This window comes from Cryptomeria japonica, chromosome 6, assembly GCF_030272615.1.
Source record: "Cryptomeria japonica chromosome 6, Sugi_1.0, whole genome shotgun sequence".
Lineage (NCBI taxonomy): Eukaryota > Viridiplantae > Streptophyta > Pinopsida > Cupressales > Cupressaceae > Cryptomeria > Cryptomeria japonica.
The window spans coordinates 40,912,018-40,938,441 of NC_081410.1; the positions used below are offsets into that span (position 1 = coordinate 40,912,018).

At 36.9% G+C, this 26,424-nt stretch overlaps 1 protein-coding gene across 1 annotated transcript in view; it reads left to right on the forward strand.

Moving 5' to 3' along the window:
* The first annotated feature begins 779 nt into the window (after positions 1-779).
* Positions 780-26,424, forward strand: part of LOC131072135 (uncharacterized) — a 71,492-nt gene continuing 45,847 nt past the window's right edge. Inside the window, exons 1-3 of the mRNA XM_058008202.2 lie at positions 780-964; positions 1,062-1,137; positions 2,473-2,748. Coding sequence (XP_057864185.1) covers positions 931-964; positions 1,062-1,137; positions 2,473-2,748 — 386 coding nt within the window. The 5' untranslated portion in view covers positions 780-930. The remainder of the gene's footprint in view (positions 965-1,061; positions 1,138-2,472; positions 2,749-26,424) is intronic.

A 26,424-nucleotide genomic window follows, 5' to 3' on the forward strand; every position in this document is an offset into this window, starting at 1 on the left:
GGTGCACACGTTTTGGGTCCTTGCCGATTTGGTTGCATGCCATGGCGAGTAGGAGGTGAGGTAATGTAAACCCTTCAATGAGAAAGTGCGTGAAATGGATGACCTTTCGCAGGAGCGAAATGTGAGGAGATGAATGCCATGAATGCCTCTCTGCTCGAAAAATGTGATGGGCCAGTTGGACGTAGGGCGAGTGGATGCAGAGTTAATGCGACAGGTTGGCAAGTTTGAAAGTGGCGGCATCATTTTTGGAGGGAGAGCTCGGTGAAATGGGTTGCCGTCTACAAATTTGCCATGCATAAACCGCGTTCGAGATTGACGAAAGATGTCGACAGCTACCGGGGTGGGTCTGCCAACGTTCCGGTCAGGGGTACAAAACAACACTATTTCACCACCTCAAACCAATGCGCACCAGACACGTGGCTAAAAAATTGACTGACCTTCCACCTCACGATTCCGGGTTGCCAACTCACCGGTTTAGCTGGGCGAGGGTCAAAGTTGGTCTCCGGATCCACGTGGACCCCTGAAGTTAGGATGCACCCGTATTGACGCCCCTCACCTATTGAGTGTCCATTCCAATTCCCCTAAATTCATAGCATTCACCAATACTTTTATTAAACAAAAAATACCATGCAAATACTTAAAAAGAAATATGCCTATAATATAAATCCATTTAGAAGAAAGTTCTCATAAAATAACCTATAAACTAAAAAATATAATATTAATTCACAAATTTTAATTCTCTCTTAATGTTAAAAAAAATCAAATGGCCGCGGGTTCGAATCCATTCTAAAAGATTAAAAGCTTCCCAATCTCCTCCGTCGAATCTTTTTCGAATCACAGCTGCTTTAATTCAAGATTTGGCGAAAAGGAAACCAGTTTTCCATAATAGATAGAGGCCGAGGTGCTTAGACGTCCTCAGAACCTGAAGAAATGGAGCCTTCTTCAGCCCCGTTGAACTATATTGGTAACCTTTATTCAGTGTTTTACTTGATTGTCACAGTCATTGAAATGAGCGTAAAATTTATGCTTTATTTTTTCTCCATAAACTTTTTGATTTGCAGTTCGAGGGCCAGAAGGCGTATCCCTTCTTGTTGGCCCGCCTTTCAAAGACGGAGAGCCAGCCGTAAAACTTGAAAAGTATGAGTCTGTAAACCTCTCAAAATATAATCTTTATTTAAATTGTTGTATGATATTGCTTCATAGAGATTGGAGAGAATGTTGAAGGAAATTTGTGAGACTCAATATTGTTTTAATATGGTTGACCGCGTTTCGGAAGTGAATGTTTTCTTTAATCAGTGCTAAAAGGATGACATATCTGTTTTGGGAAACATTATTGGAATACAGAAGCAATGGGTTATGTTAGTGCAAGCAGATCACCAAAGTTGATCAATTGGACTCGAAAGGATAGCCAGAATAGATACTATTGAGGATCACAGTGATTCAAAATCCTTTATAGGAGCAGATTGAAATTAAGTATTGCAAATTCTTGTAGTTGTGATGTAATTGATGTGGAATGTTTCTATAATTTTCAACTATAGATTTCATTTCAAGTTAAGACTTTAGTTGGTTCATAGTGATTTTCTTTGAAAACTGATTAGGCGGTCTTGATTAAGTTGCCTTTGGGGTTAAATTTTGTTAATTTTTATTGGCAATAGAGAAAAAAATATGTGGAATTTAAGCTGCACTTTTTAAATAAAATTATAAGGCAGTCTGGAATTAAATGCCCTTAGGGCTTTAGGTTAACTTCCAATACCAATATAAATAATATTATCTATATGTGTGTGTGGAGGTGTGGTTTTCAATAGTAAAAAACTATGCTTTGCAGAATGCAATGTAAGCTTTACTGGTTCCAATACCTGCTATGATTGATTGTTTTAATCTAATGCTTTGGCAGTGAGTTGAGCTGAGATCTTAATTATTATTTGGTTGTAGGAAGATGAAACCTGATAAACTTGTTCAAGAAACAATGCACATAGAATCTAAAGTAAATAAAAAACAGAACACACACAGTATATAGTATTTCACTTGGTAAAATCCATTCGGGTTAAAAACCCAGCACAATAATCCTCTTTACTATTCAATACAATAATAAAGCTCTTCTCAACCCTTATACTTGTGTGGATATTAATAGAGACAATCAAAAATTGGTTTCACAATTTGCATTAATGCTTAAAAACCATGGGAAAAAATTAAAAACATATACATGCACCCAATTTTTTTTCAGAATCAGAAAATTGTAATTTCCTGATTTCACTAGCTCCAAAATGCTTAAATTTTTTCTGATCATTAGTCTCCATAGCCTTAACCAACTATACAACATGGAAAGCATACAACATGCTTCCAACATTGGTCGGCATCATAACATGAATTTATTGGCAAGTTTATCTCAGTATTTTCTAATACATTGAATGTGGCAGGGTGCTGTGTTTATGATATGTAGAGTACTGTTTTTAATCTACTGAATGGTTGCAGGGTGACATGCACTTCTGCAAAGTTTAGTGATGATGGGAGTAAACTTCTAGTTATCACAGAAAGCAGTGTCGTCGTCTATGATTGTGACGGAGCCACTCAGATTTGTTCTATTGGGGTTCCTGGTATCATTGCTGTAGCCTTTTCTCCTCAAGGGAAGCTTTTGCAGACATTCCGTCGACCATCTAACAACCAGGACAAGAATCTTGTATTATGGGATGTTCAATCTGGAGCTGCCGTCTATCAATTGTATCAAAAAAATATATCGAAAACTACTTGGTAAGCCAATGATTTCTGCCTGACAAGATTGTGCAATTGCAGCTTCGATAGTTTGGTACTGTATGTTATTTTGTGTTATCATTGTGTTAAGAGTGTTTTCGCTCGTCAATGCTCAGTTCATCACTTTCATGATTATTTTCCTTAGCTAGTCATTTCTTCTTTGACCTTTTTATCTCACGTACTTTGTAGAATAATCAGAAGGCATTAGGGGTTATATAATCACACATCTGATTTTTTTCATATAATAATATGGGTAGGTTAGTTTTCTAAATTAAACAGACTAATTTTGTCAACGTGGCCAAGTCTATTATATTTCTGGGCTACACTGACGGATATGGTAAACCTGATTCACTAGGTTTTGTTTATAACGTACAAAATTAATTGGTTTTGTTTCATATAAGCTTTAAACTTCTGAAGTACCGAATGCATGGTCTCTTACTTTTCATCTAGTTTTTACACATTATTTTGCATCTAGTCAAATGCTAACCATTTGTTTGACGAGGTTGGCTTGGACTCCAAGTAGTTATTTTGGAAATTTCTTGAAATTGAAGGGAAGAAATATGTACTAAATCTATCTTTTTAAAAAAAAAAATGGAAGATCCAGTGTTCTATTAAGGGGCCCCAACCCTATATCATTTAAAAAAAAGATATATACAAAGATAACTACCAAAATCCTGCATTCAAAACCCAGAATGTGTATGCAGGCAGAGAACTTAACATGAGCCAAACCATAAATCATATATAAAAACAGATAGAAGACCTAGCCAAATGTCTGCATAACCAGCACACTTAAAGGAAGCTAAGTGTGGAATAATGCTTCCAATGCTAAATCTAACACGAGAGTGAATGCAAAACTTTCTTACAAACCCTTTAATCAGTTACAGAGTAGATACTCATAAGCAATATCAAGTTCAAACAAGTAAACACATAGAAGCATAACACCAAACTTACGTGGGAAAACCCTTACTGGAAAAAGCCTACACTCCAAAACAGAGAACTCAGTTGTATTACAGTAACAAAGATTACAATACAATGAATAGAGCCAATGCTCTTCAGGAGTAGTTACAACAACAGAGAATTCTAGAGCAATTCTGGCAGCATAACGACGTCTCAGAAAATAAACAAAGTGTTTGAACAAAAACAACTAAGGCACTGACATATTTATAGAGCTCACATATGAAAGGTAGGTTCCGATGGTTTCCAAAACCATCTTCCATGCCTATGTAGTCAAGTGTTGTTTAAAATAGCAACTTGTCATAACCATGACACATTGCAAATAGTAACTTTCAAAGCACTAACACCTGTCCTTCCATAATGGTAACTTTCCATATACACCACACCCACTGCATAGAAACTGCCAAAGCCATAATTAGGCATACCCATAGAAGGACTACTCGCCGAAAACTCTGCGAGTTTTCAAAAACTCACGAGTTTTTTTGCTTGGCGAGGATTTACGCCATTGACTTGCAGAAGAAACTTGCCGAGTTCTTGGGAAAAACTTGTTGAGTTTTTTGGCGAGTTTTTCACAAAAACTCGGTGAGTTTCCAGAAAAAATTCAGCTGCATTAAAAAAAAGGCCCAAACATGTCAAAAATTATCCAATGGTTTTTTTTTCAAGTCAGTCTCATTCTCTTCATCAGAATATATACATGAAATATAACATTTAAGTATAAGTCTTATACTTTAAGTTATATTTCATGTATATATTGACAAGATGTTTGAGAGTGGTTTCAGATCTCTAGGAGTTATAATGCAAATTCTAGGTTTTAGATCTTTTAAATTTTCAGATAGTCAAATTTCAGTAATCAGTAGGCTCCCATCAACATTCTCTCGCTCTCTCTATTTCACTCACTTTATTTGCCTCGAATTTTAGACCTATCTATCTCCCTATTCACTCTTCCTCTATCCCCCTCTCTACCACTCTCCATCTCACTCTCTCCTCTCTCCCCCAAGATCTAGACCTATCTCTCTACCCCTCTCTTTCTCACCTTTAGACCCCGCAAGGGGTGCTACCTTCAACCTAATTTTATTTTGTAGATGCTTGGTGGCAAAGTTGGGGTGGAAATACCCCAAATCTCAAAAAATTTGCTCTCAAAATCTTATGTCTTCCTTCTAGTTCATCCAATTGTAAGCGCAATTGGAGCTTGTGTGAGGCCATCCACACGAAGAAGAGGAGCAAGCTAGCTCAAAAGCTTCTCAATGAGCTTGTCTTTGTGTAATATAATCTTCAGTTGCACATAAGGAAGGTAGAGGAAGCACTGGCTGGTCCAATTGATTTGGATGATATAGATCCCTACAGTGATTGGACATCGCAGGAGCAACCTCTGTTGTTTATAGAGGATGACATCAATGACTTGGAGATGCAAGCTACGGAGGAGGAGGGGGTGGATTTGGTTTCACACTGGATGACATTGAGGAGGATGAGGAGCCATTGCCAGTGCCAAGTGCAACTAGAGGCAAAGCTACATCCAAGATGGAGGATGAGCCATAGCTTGAGCCAATCATACTGAGCGAGTAGGCACAGTCACTCCCACAACAAAAATTCTAGAACTAGACCCTCTAGTTCTTCCTCTCCCCTAGTTTTTACTAGAGTTGGCAAGAGAAAGATATAATTGTATTGATATATTTACTTTTAGTTCTACAAAAACTATTTACTATTTTGCTTCCAGCCATCAACATTCCTCATGAGGATGCGATTTTGTACCCACTTTGCGTTTAAATATATCTAGACTTAGCTTATTTCTTTTGTGTTCTCATTTATTGACTCATTCGATGCATCTTCTCATTGAATTTTGCAAAAAAATGCATTTCTAATTAAATTTAAGCAATTTTTTAAGTTCCTGAGTTATTTGCCAAGTTTTTGCTGAGTATTGGCCAAGTTTTTCCCAAGTTTTTTTTTTGGGCCTTGGTGAGTAGTTCAATTATGGGCATACCCAACGCACATAGAAACCTGCTAAACAAAACTCAACAATAAATACCAGCTGCCAAACATTAACTCCCCATGATTCTTTAGTCTTGACATAGCGATTTCCCAATCTTGGCAAGAGTTAACATACAAGGACACATGTCACCAAAGTGCACCTCCGAGGAATTTTACAAATTCCTTTGTCCAAGATGAGTGCCTAGGTGATAAGTGGCACAATTTCATGTTCCTCACTTCACATGTAGGAAGCCAACTCACAATAGGGTTCCACAAAGTGATATAGCAACATAGTAAGTTTATACTTAGGAAATAAGTAATAAAATAATCAAGAATTAATCAATGTTGAGACTCTAAGGTTGAGATACCTTAATCCCAACACACACTAATGCAAGTATCTGTAATAACCTCTACAAAAATTCTATAACTTACTGCACATGAATTTGTGAGCCACACTACACTGAAATATTGTTTTTTATAGACAACATAAAATTGGATTACACAGATAGATGACAGCATATGACCATGCCAAACTTGCACCACATGCAATGACCTACAAACAATTCTCCATAACTGATTCACTGTGTACTGTATACAGCTGTGATAGACTACCAGACGCTTGTCAAAAATGAAGAAAGAGATCATCGTCAGACTGTTGCAGCTCCTGGATTAGACTGCTGAATGGAGCCAAAGGGGTTTCACTCTTTGGTTTAGAGATTCAAGGGATTTCGTCCTCAAATCAGCTACATAACACTATACAGTTATAACCACCGAAGTGGAGGGACTTCTAAGAGCAAAATGCCTCATTTAGTGGTGCAAAAGGGTCCAATTCCGTGCATTCCCAGAATAGCAAATGCCCTTAAAGTCAAATGCCACCACAACTTAGTGCCCCTACTTTGACAGCATAACCATTCTCTTTGAAAAGTCAATTTGTAACTCTCATAATGCATTGTTAGAAATTGATGAAATCAAACAAAAATGGCATTAAATATTTTTCATTTTTTATTGCTAGTTTTTTGCAAATTATAAACCTCTCTTTAAGGAGACTTTTTTCTCTAGCCTATTAGGAAAAATATAGAAATGGTCCTATGGGATTCTGGAGGATGAATTAATGTAAGGGAACATTTCCTAGGATTGCTTGCTCACAAGCAATGCAGTGTTGGATGTTCAAAGATTTTTTGCCCCTTGAAGTGGCATCCTTTGCAGGTATGCCCTTCCAATGTACCCAAGTACTTAGTGATGGTCTCGCTCCTTGGTTTTTCCTCTTGTATGCCAATGATGGCATTTGACAGCAATATAAGTTTCTCGTCATCATCTATGTTAGAATAATATTAAATTATTAAAAGATAAGGCTTACAGTTGTAATAAAGCCACCTTAGTGGCAGGTTTTTTCATTCCATTTTTATAGTTCAGTTTTTAGCTTTAAGTGAGTCATGTAATGTTTATCCATTTGGGTGGTTTCTTCTCCAATCTCTATAAGTAGATGAAACTCTTTGTAATTATCAATCTAGTTATTTAATAGAATAGTAAAATATCATGTTCTATTAATCTTTACAATATGGTATCAAAGTGGGGGCTCACATGAATTTACTAGTTGTATCAAAGGGTGAAAATCGTGAGCTAGTCTTGGTATAATTTGCAGCCTGTTAAGGTTTAGGCAAATTGGAGCAATAAATAATATTAAATATAATGCAGAATTAAAGAGGCAAAAATAACAATTCACAATAACACAAAGATTTAACGTGGTTCACCTAATGCAAGCTACATCCATAGAGAAACGACTGTCCACTTCCTTTTTATTATCTTGTGAAGAACAAATTACAATTTGATAATTTTTTACTCCACAACCACTTATTCATTAAGTCTTTTTGGCGGTTAACAAAGGTCAGTTTACATACCAAAATAATGGCTGACTCCTTTATTAAATAATGGGTTATTTGATTTGGGTGGATACTGCGGTTGACAAAATCACCAAAAATTAAGCCTAACAACATGATCAGTCGCCACATACCAACAATCTCCCACATGGACATTGATTAGTCTCCACACCAAACAATCTCCTACTTGGAGACTAATCTTGTAGTAATGTTGCTGCACTTGTAGCTCCCATTGGATTGACGCACTTGGACTTGGCTTGTTTCTCATTTCTAACATTATCATTCATGAAGGCCAACAAAAACTGAGTAGGAAATCAGTTTCTCTTGACTTACTGCCTTTGTTAACATTTTTGCAAGATTCTAGCTTCAACTGTCCATCTTCTAAAATTGCTTGTATGAAATGGTACTTGAGTTGTATACGTTTAGTCTTAGAATGAAGGGATGAGTTCTTTGCAAGATGAATGGCATTTTGACTATCATCATACAATATGCTATTCTCTTACTGCTTTCCCAATTCCAACATAAACCATTGTAACCAAATCATCTCTTTAATATCTTTTGTAGCAACAATGCATTCCATTTTTGTTGTGGAAAGTGCAACAACCTTTTGCAATCATGAAATCCAACTAATTGTTTTTCTACCTGCTGTAAACACATATCTTGTGGTGCTCCCCCTGCCATCAATATCACTTGTTAATTTTGAATCAACATGTGAGCCTCCAAAACATATTGCCTAAGTAGTAGTACCTCTCAAATACTCGAGAATTTACATTACTGCATTCCAATGCTCTTTGCCAGAATTGTTCATATACTTGCTCACAACTCCCATTGCATGTGCAAAATTTGGCCTTGTGCACACCATGGCATACATCAAGCTGCCAATTGCTGAAGAGTACGAAACCTTTGACATGTAGTCCATCTCCTCTTGTGTCTTAGGTCACATTATGTGAATTAAAGCACTTAAAACCTTTTACCGGAATAACTGATAAAGCATTAAAGCATAATTGAAAACCAGAGAATCAATACCATGCAACCATAACACATAACACCATGATTTATACGTGGAAAACCCTGTAAAGGGAAAAACCACGGTGGGAAACCCTACCCACAGTCAGATGATACTTCTGCAGAAAGTATATGATTACAATAGGGGTCTGCACATGCAGGAAGGCACACTGCCTAGAGAGCACTGCTCATCACAATGGAGTCTCACTGACTACAGAGAGGTCAACCACCTTAAAATATTTGGACAACAATCCGGAAAGAAGAACTGCTTGTGATAGCATCAAACATGCCAGATTACAGTTCCGGTTAAGCTCAATACCGGAAGTCTAAAACCTCTTACATAAACCCAACTCGATCACCTATGATCGACCAAATCCTCTGCACAAATGATTATTACGTTATTTGCTCCTTGCCTATGATCCAATGAGATCTTACAATTATTTATACCAACCCAGGACCTAACCGATTAGGTTGGCCACCCAAATGATAATTCAATAGATCCATTACATAATCCTGAAATAAAATCATAAAACATGTCGGCCTAAGGCCAAACAAACATCATGCAATCAATAAATATCCCAAAAGCGCATTAGAGGATCCACCAACACGTTACATGAAACTAGTCCATAACCTAGATAGCACCGGACCTAAATTAGATCCCCACACGCCAAAGCAATGACACCAATCAGTCGAGGCACGAACACAATCACCATCAGCATCCCGAATCCCTTCTAGAAGCTGCACCAACACCACTTATGCATTTCATCAAAGATCTTCAATAAAGCTCTGCCGGTGAAACCCTTACCAGACCTATAAAGCAGGCTTACTAGAACATAAGATAGCATCCGATCAAGTCAATACCAACTGACTGAAACATACTTTAGAAGCATATGAACCATTCATACAAACTTATTCCATCATCCAGATCATACCGGTGACAATCAACTGATAATCTTCCCAATCCAATCCTTCTATCGGAAGCCGGTAAACAATCATAACATCTACTGTTGACATCAATGACAAAACATCAATGCAACACATAATCAATTCCTTCATATTGCCAACAATCTCCCCCTTTGGCATTGATGACAACACTAGATGTGAAAAACAACAAAGTGCCAAGAAATGCCAAACAAGTCTCCCCCTATGGAAGACAGCCAACAATCTCCCATAAAATGATATAGCAATGAAGCTTTGAACCAAATCTGATTCAAAAGACCAAATACGGCCAAACTGCCCCTAAGGAGTGCAATCAATCTGAAAAATAGATAGCAATGTTTTTTCACATATATTCCTCCCCCTTTGAAAGCAATGCCAAAGATATGACATAGATATCAAACAGAATATGAAAACTCTAAATCTCAAGGCTGACCACTCCCCCTGAGTAGTAGCATTATTTCATCAATTTGGAGCAAAAGATAGCTCGGATACCAATTGATTGGATAACCGGTGAACAACTGAGAGGGGGGGGGGTGTGAATTAAAGCACTTAAAACCTTTTACCAGAATAACCGATAAATCATTAAAGCATAATTGAAAACCAGAGAATCAATACCATGCAACCATAACACATAACACCATGATTTATACGTGGAAAACCCGGTAAAGGGAAAAACTACGGTGGGAAACCCTACCCGCAGTCAGATGATACTTCTGCAGAAAGTATATGATTACAATAGGGGCCTGCACATGCAGGAAGGCACACTGCCTAGAGCGCACTGCTCATCACAATGGAGTCTCACTGGCTACAGAGAGGTCATCCACCTCAAAATATTTGGACAACAATCCGGAAAGAACTGCCTATGATAGCATCAAACATGCCAGATTACAGTTCCGGTTAAGCTCAATACCGGAGGTCTAAGACCTCTTACATAAACCCAACTCGATCACCTATGATCGACCAAATCCTCTGCACAAATGATAATTACATTATTCGCTCCTTGCCTGTGATCTACAATGAGATCTTACATATATTTATACCAACTCGGGACCTAACTGATTAGGTTTGAACAATAACTATCAAAATCTTTGCTGTAATCTTCACTTCATTATCTAATTTGAGACACTTCAACTTATTTCTTGTCTCATTCTCAACTAAAGCTTTCCATTTCTTAAGAGTATTAAATACACAATTTTTTTCGGAATGAAATGAACCCAAGTTTAACTAGTGTCATCAATTAAAGTAACATAAAAATAAGAGACATCAAGAGATGATAAAGTCGATCCCCATACATCTAAGTGCACAAGCTCTAAGTTTTCACTCTTCTTTTCCTTCCCAACTTCTAGAAATTTGACTCTCTTTTGTTTTCCATAAACATAGTTTCACAAAAATCCGAATCAACTTGCTTCAAACCTGACAATAAATTCTTAGAATGGAGAATCCTCATCCCCTTCTTACTCATGTACCGAAGCCTATAGTGCCATAATGTTGTATCTATTACTGCGGAAGCTAAAGAAATATAAAAATTAGAATTACCAGTACATAGATACAATGTACCTACCTTTTCTCATTTTGCTATTATCAACGAGCCTTTAGTGACGTTCCATGGATTAGTTTGTAAATGTAACTATGCAACCTTCACTTCCTAATTGTCTCGCTAAAATTAGATTTCTTCTCAAATCAGGAACATGCCTCACTTCTCTTAACAATCATTAATTTCTGTTTGGCAATTTTATCTATATTTTACCATTTCCAACAATTTTGCAATTCATCATCACCCAAAAACTTGTCCAAAATCACCTTGAACATAATTTAGAAAATATATCCTATGGGGTGTGGCATGAAATGAAGATCTTGAATCTTACAACCAAGAATTATTAATATTATCTAAAGAAAGAATCAAATCATCTTGCAACACATCACCTGCCACATTTGCTTCGTTGTTATTTTCTTGTTGTCCTCCTTGTTTTCCGTTTCGAGACCAATAATCTTTCTTCAGGGTCCTTTCTTCGCACAATACCAATGCTCTAGTCTTACTCTAGATTTGGATTTTCCCTTCTTTGATTCCCACGATTTGTTTGGCTTTTTATCTCTTCCTTTGTCTTTCTCTGTTCTCCATAGTTAACGCATTACTTGATGTCTCACTTGTGCTTTTTTGGTCGCATTTCCTTGCAAAGGATAACATAAACAACATTATTAAACTTTAAAGTGTTTGAACTGGAGATAGTTATTTACATCTTTGACCAAGATATTCCAACTTGCTGGCAATGAGTACAAAATCAAGAGTGTTAATTTTAGGATCAGACTATAGCAAAAAATAGCAATAACAGAAAGCAAAACAATGTGCACAAGGAACACCAAGAATACCCTGGGAAAACCTCTCTCTTGGAGGTGAAAAACCCATCTATAGATCTCAGATCTTATTATGCAATAATCAGAAGTATCTTACAATATGGCTTCAACACTTGAAGCAATCAGAACCAACAAACTATGCACAATAGGATAACGCCTTCAACCAAGGATATACAAATGATAAACTTATCTCTAAGCATAGGGTATCTGCTGTTAAGGAGGTTCGCTGCCCCAGAGATAGTGTTCGCTGCTCTAGGATGAAGATTGCTGTCATCAATGATAGTTCGGAGCCTTCAAATGGAGCTTGCTGTCCACAAGATGAAGTTCGCTACCCTTGAGAATAGCTCGCTGTCTCTAGAATGAAGATCGCTGTCATCAATGATAGTTCGGAGCCTTCAAATGAAGCTCGCTGTGCACAAGATGAAGTTCGCTACCCTTGAGGACAGTTCACTGTCTCTAGAACCTTGTTCATTGTCATTGCAAGATGGTTCGCTATCCTTAAATTATAGTTCACTGACTCAGAGAAACAATTTGCCGAATGAAGGAAATAATTTCTGATTGAAGACAATTCGCTATGTGTATCTGGATTCAATGACTAAGCCTTTGTATATATATGTGACTCAGCCTCCCAATTCACTCTAGGTCGGCCCTTTCAACTTGGCGCCAAAGCATAGGGTTAAGATTACAAGATACAAAAGATAGGGCCTGCCCTATTCACAAGTTACAAGTTACATTCAATATAGGACCACAAGTTACATCGCCCAATCAAGGTCAGACCAAATTACAAGTTACATTTATAGGGCCTGTCCTATCCACAAGTTACATTATATATAGGTCTTGCCCAATATTCATAGCAAGACATAATTACATGTACATGTATTTGGGCCCAGCCCCAAGTGGTTCAGATTGCATGAGAGGTAATACATAGGAATTTTAATTGTCATTGACAACATTAAAATTCAATAGTCAGGTATCCGAGCTAGCTACAATTTTTAACATTCCCTCTTAGCTAGGGAGGATAGCTGCCATTTATCATGATCCATTCATGACCTTCATCTTGCATTGACCACAAGGATGAATGTATAAGCTCCATAGAGTATACCTGCAATAAAACACATAAATATCATGAACTCATTTTGTGATGTCCATCTTGCATTGCCCGCAGAGGATGGAAGAGGTCTTACACCTCAGCCTTCTCCCAGAGAAGAATACAATGTCACCTTGCATTGCCCGCAAAGGGTGGAAGAGGTCTTACACCTCAGCCTTCTCCCAGAGAAGAATACAATGTCACCTTGCATTGCTTGCAGAGGGTGGAAGATGCAAACTAAATTGCATCACTAGGATTGAGACTCCCTCTCAATCAATACTGTGTTCTTGACAATTCCAAGTTTCTCTCTGAAGTACTCAACCTTCACTTGAGCTAGAGGCTTGGTGAGAACATCTGAAACTTGTTCATCAGTGCTGATATATTTCAGCTGGATGGCACCTCTTTGTGCCATATCACGAACATAGTGATAACGAGTTTGCACGTGTTTTAACTTGTCATGAAACACGGGATTATTAGACATTTTAATACAACTCTGATTATCGCAATAAATAACAGTGGATTCCCAAGGTTGTCCAAACAACCCAACAAGAAGTTTGCAAAGCCAAACTGCTTCTCTAGTTGCCACACTTGAAGCAATGTATTCAACTTGAGGACTGTTTCCTATTGACCCAAGAGATCATAGTGGAACCCAAGTTGAAACAAATTCCTGAAGTGCTTTTCTTGTCAATAACACTTCCAGCCCAATCAGAATCAGAGTAGCCTTCCAAATTGATCACTGTGTTGATTGGATACTTCAGCCCATAGCCAACTGTTCCACGCAAGTATCTCAGGATGTGCTTGGCTACCACCAAGTGAACATGCTTTGGTTGGTTCATGAATTGGCTAAGTGCACTCACTCCATAGCAAATATATGGTCTAGTGTTAACTAGATACATCAAGAATTCAATCAACTGCTTGTACTCTGAAGGATCTGCAAAATCAGAATTAGCTGCAGAAATACTCAAATTCTTTAAGTTAGTTTCCATAGGAGTAGACATAGATTTACAATCCATCATATCAATGACATATTTTCTTGACTAAGGATAAGATCTTTGCCATACTTCTAGTTCTAGACAGTAATGCATTAGGCCTAGATTTTTCATTCCAAATTCAGTGGCTAATTCTTTCTTACATGTAATGATGAGACTATCTCCAATAGTTAGAAATAAATCATTCACATATATATAAGAAACAGAATTAGCAGTTCACTATTGAATACTTTTAAAGTGAAGATTAGAATCAGCATCATTCTTGCAAGATCCTAAACTAATCAAATACTTGACAATATTTTCATACCAATCTCAAGAAGCTTGCTTAAGGCCGTAAAAAGCTTTTCTTTAATCTGCACACATGAGATTCTCTATCTTGATTCTCATAACCTTCTAGTTATTCAATATAGACAACATTAAGAAAACAGTCTTTATATCTAACTTCCAGCCTGTAGCATTAGCTAAAGTGGTTCTAATATTAGTATGTCTAGCAGCAAGAGCAAATGTTTCCTTCTAACTATGAGCTACACATCTAGCTTCATATTTTCAAAAACTTCCATATGGAACTCCCTCTTGATTCTTAATATAAAATTGTGGTAATCAAGTCTCATGAAGATTGCATAATATAAGAATCAATCAAGGAAGGCAGCCATAAATCAAAGATGAGAAATGCCAATCTTTTCCTTACTTCACTTTTACGAAATGGACCCATAGCACAATCATTATGATCAAGGCATACCTTCAAGTGAAGAAACCAAGCTCCCTCTTAAGCTTGTAGGCATGGTAATGGACCCATAGCACAATCATTATGATCAAGGCATACCTTCAAGTGAAGAAACCAAGCTCCCTCTTAAGCTTGTAGGCATGGTAATTCAAGAATCTCTTGAAGAGAAGCATCAACATGAGTAACTTATCTCCTTATTGACTAGACTTCCACCATTGACAACATATGCCAAGATTGCTCAAATGGATATTGCCAGTCTATGATCAACTTCAACCATAGTGTAAACCTACACAACATTCTAAAATTGTTTTCCATATTTGAATAACAGAGAGTTAGCTATATCAAAAAACTAAGGCAAGTGTATGACTTCAGAAAACATTTTACAAAATCCATAAGCAAGGTATATAAGCCAAATTGTCCTTCCAGCCAATGCGTAAAATCAGATATGAGTATCAACCACTCAAAAAAGGATACACATTGTAGTTGAGCACAAGCGTATGATCGAAAGCCAACTTCAATAAGTTAGATATCTCATTCATCTTAGGTTTCATCATCAAGAGAATACTTACTTCAAAGAATGTAATAGGCAGTATGCTTAAATTGAAGAGATAATGTCACAATGAATATTATGTGAGGATGATGAAAGCCATGACAAAAAATGCATTAGAGCTAACGGCAATCCTCTACACAAGAGGAGCAGAGAAAGGTTAAAATAAAAATATAACAAGGATCATGATAGCTTTTACAAAGAGCTGATGAGAACCAAGAGTTGCACAGTCACAACCCTACATGACCACTTTATCCAAACATAAAACACTCATAGAACAAAAGATACAACCCATAAAAGATTTGATGCAAATCAAGAGACACACCATAAGAGTATATAATTCCAGAGCCGCAAGACTATTGATCATTTCAAGACTTAGATAGAATACGGTGCATTAGAACTATTCAACAAGTATCATAGGGGATCAGATCATAATATGAAGATAGTAAGGTCATCATTGGGCATAGATACTAAATAGGGCGACTAAGACATTTTACCTTTACATGCCTACCATACCAATGATTAAGGTTCCATGTTTTTGAATCTCCTATAAATGTATTCATCTTCCTATTTGTGCTTGCTATTATATCCATCATAATACTCCTAGATTTATATCTGAATACACATGCTGAAGTCTTAAGTGCCAAGGATGTATTTAGATCAATGCATAAACCACATCAAATAGGTTGAGAGATAAACATACTCAAAATAGAGAGTAGGGCATAACTAACTTCAATAATTCAAAGTGGATTAGAACAAATTCTTAACACAAGAACAAAGCTCGAACTAGGGTGATTGTTACAAACCCTAGGAAGATAGCTATGCAGCCCTTAAAGGAATACTGAGATCTGAAAACAAGTGGACAAACTGCCATATGAAAGCACCCTCAGATGAAGTAGTTAACAAGCAAGAGAACTTTGTGCACTAGATAAGATACCAATGGCAATAAGGCAATCAAATGCAAATCTCCAAACAAAGTGGACCCTACAATTGAGAATAGAGGAATGAGAACACCTGAAATCTTATTCTTGCTATCATCCCATCGATGCCCTCAATTTGCCAGCAGGTATATTGTCCAGATTTGTTGCTGATTCATGCTAGCCCTAGTCCTGCAAAAGAAGTAATACAAGATCTACCTTCAAGCTGTTAGGCTTTATAGAAGGAACTTGCTCTGATATCATGTTAATTTTAGGATCAGACTGTAGCAAAAAATAGCAATAACAGAAAGCAAAACAATGTGCACAAGGAACACCGAGAATACTTTGGGAAAACCTCCCTCTTGGAGGTGAAAAACCCAGCTATAGATCTCAGATCTTATTATGCAATAATCAGAAGTATCTTACAATATGGCTTCAACACTTGAAGCAATCAGAACCAACAAACTATGTACAATAGGATAATGCCTTCAACCAAGGATATACAAATGATAAACTTATTTCTAAGCATAGGGTATCTGCTGTTAAGGAGGTTCGCTGCCCCAGAGATAGTGTTCGCTGCTTTAGGATGAAGATCGCTGTCATCAATGATAGTTTAGAGCCTTCAAATGGAGTTCGCTGGCCACAAGATGAAGTTCGCTACCCTTGAGAATAGTTCGTTGTCTCTAGAATGAAGATCGCTGTCATCAATGATAGTTCGGAGCCTTCAAATGAAGCTCGCTGTCCACAAGATGAAGTTTGCTACCCTTGAGGACAGTTTGTTGTCTCGAGAATCTTGTGCCTTGCAAATATCTCAGGATATGCTTGGATGCAACAAGGTGAACACGCTTCGGTTTGTTCATGAACTGGCTGAGGGCACTCACTGCATAACAAATATCCGGTCTAGTGTTAACTAGATACATCAAGAATCCAATGAATTGCCTGTACTCCGATGGATCTGCAAAATCAGAGTTAGTTGCAGATAAACTCAATTTCTTCAAATTAGTTTCCATAGGATTAGACATAGGTTTGCCATCCATCATTCCAAATCTCTTCAATATATCAATATTATATTTTCCTTGACTAAGGATAATTTCATTAGATCTTTGCCATACTTCTAAACCTAGAAAGTAATGCATTAGGCGTAGATCCTTCATTTCAAATTCTATAGCTAATTCTTTCTTACATTTAATGATGAGATTATCTTCAGCAGTTAGAAATAAATCATCCACATACAAAACCAGAATTAGCATTTTACCATCAAATACTTTAAAGTAAAGGTTAGAATCAACATCATTCTTACAAAATCCTAAGTTAACTAAATACTTATCAATTTTTTCATACCAAGCTCGAGGAGCCTATTTGAGGCCGTAAAAAGATTTCTTCAATCTGCACACATGAGATTCTCTATTATGAATCTCATATCCTTCTGGTTGCTCAATATAGACTTCTTCCTCAATGACACCATTAAGAAAAGCAGTCTTTACATCCATCTGATGTAATTTCCAGTCCTTAGCTGCAACAATAGCTATAATAGTTCTAATAGAAGTATATCTAGCAACAGGTGCAAATGTTTGCTCATAATCTATGCCTTCCTTTTGAGAAAAAACCACGAGCTACAAATCTACCTTTATATTTCTCAATACTTTCATCAGTAGTATGTTTAATTTTAAACAACCATTTAGAGGAAAAGACAGACTTACCTTCAGGTCTAGGCACAATATCCCATACATCATTCTTGATGATGGATTGATATTCTTCGTCCATGGCTAGCTTCCATGCTTGCTGGTTCATAGCTTCTTCTACACTTGATGTTTCAGTCTCAATAATGTTGCACATCATTGCAACATAGTTTGAAAACGTCTGAGGTCTCCTGCTTTCTCTAAATGTTCCTTGGGGAGCTGAAAACTTTTCAGCTTCTTGAATTGTGTTCCTGACCCAAAGTGGTCTCTTCTTGCTAATTGCAATATCTCTGGGTCCATCAGTTGGATCTAGAGGCTCAGAAGGATCACCATGCTCAATAGGTTCAAGAAGCTCAATAGACTCCCTTTGAATCTCAGGGTTAGTATCAACATCCATATCTTGATTACCATTAACTTCTTTATCATTTTCAGTAAGGGAACCTTTAGATTTCTTAAAAACAATATTTTCCTCAAAAGTAACATCTCTACTTACCTCAATATACCTTTCTCTTGGAACGTAGACACAAAATGCTTTGGAGGATTCACCGTATCCAACAAGAATACCTTTCTTTCCGGATGGCTCTAGCCTAGTTCTCTTTTCCTTTGGCACATGAACATAGACAGGACTTCCAAAAATCCTTAGGTGACTGATGTCAGGTTTGACTCCAGTGAAGGCTTCTTCAGGAGTCATGTTCTTCAACACTCGATGAGGGCATCTATTTTGAATATACACTGCAGTCTTAGATGCCTTGGCCCATAAGAAAGTTTGCAGATCCTGATCATGAATCATTGCTTTAGCAGCTTCAACAATGGATCTATTCTTCCTTTCAGCCACCCCATTTTGCTGAGGATTTTAGGGAACACATAACTCCCTCTTAATTCTCGTCTCTTCACAAAAGTCATGAAAACTACTTGAGGTGTATTCACCTCCATTATCAGATCTTAACACTTTAATTCTTTTTCCAGATAGATTTTCAGCTAAAGCCTTAAATTCTTTGAACCTACTTAATACTTCATCAGATTCTTTAGTTTTTAGAAAGTAAATCCAAGTCTTTCTAGAGAAATCATCTATGAAGATTACATAGTATAAGAATTCACTAGGTGAAGCAATAGACATAGGTCCACATAAATTAGAATGAACAAGTGCTAACTTTTCTTTAGCTCTACTTTCACTTTTATGAAATGGACTTTTAGTATTCTTACCTAAAGCACAACCTTTGCAAGTATCATCATGAAGGTGACTAAGTTTAGGCATACCTTTGACCATCTTCTCAAGTGAGGGAAGTGCTTGGAAGTGTAGATGACCAAGCCTTTTGTGTCATAGTTCGTTGGACTCAGGAGTCTCATGAACGAGGGCTTGAACTGGACGAGCTGAAAGCTTATATAAACTATCATATCTATTACCCAATGATATGAGCAGATTTAAAATTAGCTTTCTTATGCCATGCAAGTACTCTACCCTCAGAAAATGCTACTTGATAACCCTTATCATCTAATGTAGAAATGGAGATAAGATTCCTTTTAATTCCAGGTACAAATAAGATATCATTGAGATGTATAGAGAAGCCAGAATCTAAATTTAAGGAAGTATTACCGAAACCTCTTACCGAATACTGAGCATCATCACCAATTACCACATGAAGGTTAGACTCTTTCTCTATCAAATTTGAGAGGTGTTCTCGATATCCCGTGATGTGCCTAGAAGCGCCACTATCTATTAACCAAGTGTTGCTGTCACTCAGCACATTGCTTGATAAGGCAGAAATGAAGAGGAAGTCTTCATTATCCTTTGGTTCTGCAACTTCATTCAGGTTTGCTTCTCCTTGCTTAGGCTGATTTTGACATTCCTTCGCATAGTGACCAAACTTGTCACATCTGAAGCAACGAATGCGTGAAAGATCTCTTGGCTTCTTTCTTGAATCATGACTTGCTGAAGGTTTGAAATCTCTATTCCTCTTGAAGTTGCCCTTCTTCCAATTTCCATCTTTCTTCTTGACTGATTGGGTTGCAAGCATGTGATGATCTCTTCCATGAGAGCTTCTAATTGCTACCTTGGCAGCCAGTCAAGATTCTTCTTGAATGCAATCTCCCCTCAATCGTTCAAACTTGGGAAGCTCGATCCTAGCACTGATTCCTTGAATGAATGGTTCCCAAGCTAGAGGAAGACCATTGAGGGTAGTCAAGGTAAGATCGCTGTCTTCAACTTCTTTCCCAATTGCTGAAAGTTGATCCTTTAGATCAGTCATCCTCATGAAGTAGGAGGTGATGGATTCCCCTTTCTCCAATCGGATGTGAGTGAGCTGATTCCTCACACCAAGAATGCGACTAGTGTTGTTGACTTCGTACATCTTCTCCAATGTGCTGAGCATCTCTCTAGCGGACTTCATCTTGGAGATAGATGACACAATATGATCTTTGATGGAATCAATGATCAACCTTCGAGCCTGAAAGTTTTTCTTCTTCCATTTTTCCTTTTCCTTTTCATTAGTAGGTTCTTTAGCATCCTTGCTAACATATTCAGCAAGATCATTCAAGGCCATCATCATTCTGACCTTCCATGAGGTATAATTTGCAGAACCTTCCAACTTGTCTTTAGCCTTAAGAGAAGAAGCCATGTTGTCTAAACTTTGAACAATAGGTTAGACTGAAAGACAATAAAATTGACAAATTTGATCACAACTATTTTACGAACCAAGCTCTGATACCATGTTAATTTTAGTGATCAGAATTAGTTATACTCAAAATTTAACTAAAATGTAAACACACAAGAGACACAAAACACCAAAATACCCTGGGAAAACCTTCCTCTTGGAGGAAAAACCCAGCATCAAAGATCCAGATCAAAATCCTTTAATCATGAGCAAATTACAAGTACAATGAAGATCAGATTACTTATTTGATTAAGTCACCAACCTAGGGCAGAGCTTTGCCCAATCTAAAACACTGATGTGCAGGCCCTAATTCGCTGATCCCACAAGTAGGGTTTCGGCACCACAGAAGAGGATGATCGCTGCTCTAAATTAGTGAGTTAGACAACTCAATATCGCCCAACATAGTCGCCCATAATTTGCACAAGTCTGCTCCACAATGGTGATCAGATTCGGGTTTGGAATGGAGCTCAGAATGATCAATAGTTCGCTCAGATATAAGGTAGATTCACAACTCAAATTCCACACTAATTCTCCCAGCCACAAGAACAGATTCGCATTAATTAGGATGACAAATTCGCTAGTAGAAGACCATGGGTAACAAAGCAAATATTTGCTGATGATGAATTGTATTTGGTTGACAAGATTGAGTCTTGATATATACAAGACTCAATCAATCCTTTGCTCAAGTTGGCTGGCCTAATTTGGCTGACTCAAATTCATATTTCCTTTTTCTATATTGGCACCCAACCTTGGGATGATAAATTGATTACACGTTACATTGTTTTCCAATTGGGCCCAGCCCAATACTTTACAAGTAATTTGCTCATGATAATATTATGATAATTACAATATATATTTAAATTTTTAATTGCCACTTAGGCAACATTAAAAAATTTAATCCACATAATCCGATTCTAGCTATCAAATTTCAACACCTAGTGCTTTTCAGCCTTTTCTATCAAGAATCTCCCATTTTGGATCTGTCATATTTGTCGGCTTCTTTGCTTTTCCACCCAATTGGAAGAAAAGATCCTTTTGATGTAGATAGGCTTCCATTTGCATTTTCCATAGCTGGTAGTTTTGTTGAAAATAGCTAGGTCGGATTCCTAGCGTATTAAATTTTAATGTGGCCCTTGGCCATTAAATTTTATTGTATATTGTGATGACTTATGCGGTCACTTAATGTAATTGGGGCTGGGCACAAAATTGTAACTTGTAATATTAAAAGGGCAGGCCCTATTTGGGTGCATAAGCAAAATGTAAAGTGTAACTTGTTATAGGGCAAGACTCAAAGTGTATGTAACTTGTAATTGTAAATTCAAATTACATCTTGGCGCCAAACTCCTTGTGGCCGACTAAGACTATTAGACCATTTGTAACTCATATATATGTAAGGCAAGATAAAGCCTTAGAAGTTAGAACACATTCACTCCTTTAACAAAAATCTACTTCTGTTGAGCTAATATCTTCTGCCATACGAATTCTGATCTGCTAGCATTCAAGACTAGCGAATTCACTTTGGAGAACAGCGAATCTAATTCCTTGCATAGCGAACTTGTTTGGGAGGTCTCCTTGTCATGCGAATCATCTCAAAGGTGGTGACTTCCCTTCATGCTGTGCGTGCATCTTCAGGCTGAAGAAATCTGATTCTACTCTGCCCTAGGGTCTGCTCATTATTACATTGGAATTCAGCTAAGTTCAGATCTGAGTTTAACATTCAGATAAGTCTGCTCCTATCTAGCCCTAGCTGAGCAAATTTGTAATTGTTTATTTCTGCCCTAATACAATCAGATCTGAGACCTTTTGATGGTGTGTTTTTTCTCCAAGAGGGAGGTTTTCCCAGGGTATCTGTGTTATGTGTTTGTTCTTCATTGCATTCTGATTTTCTGTTATTTATTGATTAATCTGATTGCTAAAATTAACAGTTTTGGCCGTTGAACTTTTCAACCTTAAACTTGCCTTCTTCTGCCATTACTCCCACTTGACTTTGAAATCTCCTACCAAATGACCAAAATACACAGCTCTAATACCAGTCGTTAGAGTTTAGGCAGACTGGAGTAATAAACAATATTGAATATAATGCATAATAAAAGAGGCAAAAATAACAATCCACAATAAATCAAAGATTTAACATGGTTCACCCAATACGAGCTATATCCACAGCGAAACAATTGTCCACTTCCCTTTTATTATCCCATGAAAAGCAAATTATGATTAGATATTTTTTTCGTATGCCTCAACCACTTTTACAAAGGTCATTTTACATACCAAAATAATGGTTTGACTCCATTATTTAATAATAAGCAATTTCATTTGACGAGAAAATGCGGCTAACAAAGTCAGCAAAATTTAAGTCCGACAATATGATCAATCACCACATACCAACATGACCTGCTTTTTTGGAAAAACTCGGGAGGGTTTCAAGGTTAAATCACAGGTTGACTTTTTGATTTGTTTTTCAAAGAATTGTGTATGAATTTTCATGCAAAATAACTTCCATGTTGCTTGCATGCACTTGCATGTGAAGGATTCATGATGTTTAAAGTTGAGTATTTCTTCTTTTATAATTTTTAAGCTTGGTTGGCTTGTGGGAATCTATTAAAAGGAATTGCATATTGTTAAAGGCTTGCGGATTGCAATGGATGCTATGTGTGATGCTTTTATGTAGATCAATGTCCTAAAGTTATTAAAATTTTTGGTAAGGAGGTACTAAGGTTTGAAAATATTCAGTTTTATTAATATTTTTTGGAAATGAAATTTTTTGTTGGAGTTGCTCTAAATGACCAGCTCAATGAAGATGGAGTAGACTAACCATGCACTTTGTCTATGGGTATCTTGAATTAAAATATGCTAAGGTACTTTCTGAAGCTAATGCTGACACACATTGTCACCATGTTGAAAAATCTTCCATATGCATTTTCAGGAGAGCCTGGAAAGATTACTATGTCAAATGAATTTCATATATTTTAAGAAGCCCACACTTGGAAGACATGAAGGAATTTAATATAGATTAAACTCAAAATGGATGGTTACCTAGTGTAGGATTCCCCCAGGTGGGATATAACCAAAACCAATTTTCTGCCTTTGTTTGAGTACTTGGGCTTACAAATCAACGTTTGTTTGATAGATATTTGAATACTTTGCCAAGATAGAATGAATGTATACACATATACAAGATTTTATCAGCATAAAATATACTAATTTCTGAATAAAATTTGGACTGATTGCAATGACAGTGAGCCTCAGATTTTGATGTCAGACCTTTACATTCCTGTAGCTTGCATTGATGACCCAACAAGGCATTTATACACACAGAAATGCATGTAAGGAACATTTCTATGCATCATAGACTATGACAGCCATCTATTCAATACCCTTTTTTTGTTAAGACTCACAGAGGCAATCTGAATATTACCCAGAAATATGAATTGGGACTGTAACAGAAATAAGATATGCATTTTTCTGAACATACAATGACTGGGATCCCTATGTAGCAGCCTCAAATAACAACAGCAAGTCTTAGACTCATTACTAAACAGTTTTTTTGCAAATACAACATGTTATTTCACAGGCAACAAAATATATTTTTAAGGGCACAGACCTGGAATATCAATTGACCCCAATCTGAAGGTGATGAAGGCGGCTATAGGGGTTTGCAGAATGTAGAAGAAGCAGCCAAAGGCCCCTTATTCAATCTTCATCATAACTCTGAACAAACATCTCCATTTTGGTCTCCACAAAGACCATGAAATTTGCAAGGTATTGTAGCGTTTTACTGTTCACGTGTTACTGTAGCAGCTGATAAAAGCTTGCAATCTGCTCTTTAATGGCTGCCAATGGTGAATACCTGGGTGGGTTTGCTGTAGATAAACCTCCAAAAAAATTCAAACCCTAGATGAAATTCTTCACTTTTAAGCACAAATAGAACTCCTGGATGAAGCCCTATCAAGCAATAATATCAGCTGGTATCGCACAGCCTCAAAATTGCACAAACACTGAAGAGTTTTCGTTCTCCAATGCTATAGATGACTGAAACCCTTGCATATTTCTGCACTCAGCTCTCATATCTAAAAGCACAAGTCAAATAACATAAAAAATGAAAAAGAATTTTCTTTTTTAGTCCTTGTATACCCTCAATCTCCTTAGCATTTAAATCCACTTTTAGGTGTTTAAAAACTTAATAATAAGTCTTCAAACTTGGGCTCTCATATTCATGGATAATAAATGCACTTTAATATCATTTAAAATAATATAACTTGTGTGCACATTAACTTTATGAAATACTTTAATATTTTGCCTCCAAAATATAATCCATTAATTGCACTTTAAGTCACTTAAATGAAGGGTCATGGCCCCATTGAATATAAAGTGACTTTTTAACTTTATAATATGCCTTTCATGATTAATTATTAATAAAGTATTACTTTATTAATAATTAAAATAACATAACTCCATAAATACTCATTATTTCTTGATTCCGTTTGAACCAGGGAGTCAACCATTGCATCCACTAAGCATCCATCTACCTTACTAAAAATAGTAAGGGTCCCTTCTCGATCAACCACTGACTTACTATAAATAGTAAGTGTGTGAAACCAAGTCAAACGAAGGCCAATTCTGAACCAAACTGAGTTCCGGAGAAGAGAACACTTTGCCAACTGCCCACCTGGACCCTCCAACCATTTGCTTTGGCCTACGTGGGCCAAAATAATAGGCTAAACCATCAAGACAGGAACGAGCTAAAAAGGGGACATTACACCTAGTTAGCTTTGGAGTTTGTGGTCTTGGGAATCAAAACCTTACAAGGGTTATGGTACAAATTAATGGAGCTTAGTTAAGTAGCTCAACATGGATTGTTGTCCAATGGTTCGAGAGATTTGTGATTTAGGAGTTCAAGGAGGTGGTAATATGGGAACTCAAGAATTTAGCTCAGCTTCATCTTTATGAAGTTTTGAGGCAGCTTGATGGAGTTCTACTTGGTGTATGGTCTATTTTCAAAGAAAAGCTTTTGAAGAATGGCATATTCATGGTTTGGGGTGTTTTTAGTTTGTTATGTTTTTTAGTGAAGTAAGCCTTGAGAGGGGTTATTAGAATAATATTAAATTATTAAAAGATAAGGCTTATAGTTGTAATAAAGCCACCTTAGTGGCAATGTTTTCTTTCTATTATTTTAGTTTGCTTTTTAGCTTAAGTGAGTCATGTCATGTTTAGCCATTTGGGTGGTTTCTTCTCCAGTCTCTATATAAGGAGATGAAACTCTTTGTAATAATCAATCTAGTTTTTTAGTAGGATATTAAAATATTGGTCCTATTAAGTTTTACAATAATCCAAGGGTGGTAGATCAACTATTGGGACTATATGTAGGACCAATATCCTTTTGAGGCATGATATGTGGAAAACATTATGATTTCGGTTGCATATTTGCAACTCCACTTCAACCACTCTTCAAAACTTTGTATGGTCCATAGAAGTAGCATTTGTGCTTTCTAGCCCCTCCTTGCTTAATAGAGGTTTGCCTATAAGACTCCAAGTGTAGAAAAATTATATCTCCAAACTCAAATGATCTCCCAATATGGTGTTGGTCTGCATTGAAGTGATGTTGATTTGAGCCTGCTGCAAGTGATATCAAAACGTCTCGGTTTTGTGCTACCAAGTAAGTAGCTGCATTACCTTGTTGTTAGCGCACTAAATCAATAAAAGTTAGTGCATCGAATCCACACAATGCCATGACGCGAGTCATGCCAATTGACATATGATAGGTGGTATTGTAGTAATACTCTTCAAGGTGCAACCACTTGACCCATGCTGCCTGCTGATTTGGGACATAGTTTATCAAATAGCCTTAACCTACTTATTCACTATCTTTGTTTGGCTTTTGGTTTGTGGTTGATAGCTAATAAAACAATGCGAGACACGCAATGGATTTCAAAGAATTGATGTTGTTCAATTAATCAAGGAGACAAAGCTCCTTTATATAGAGTTACAAAGAC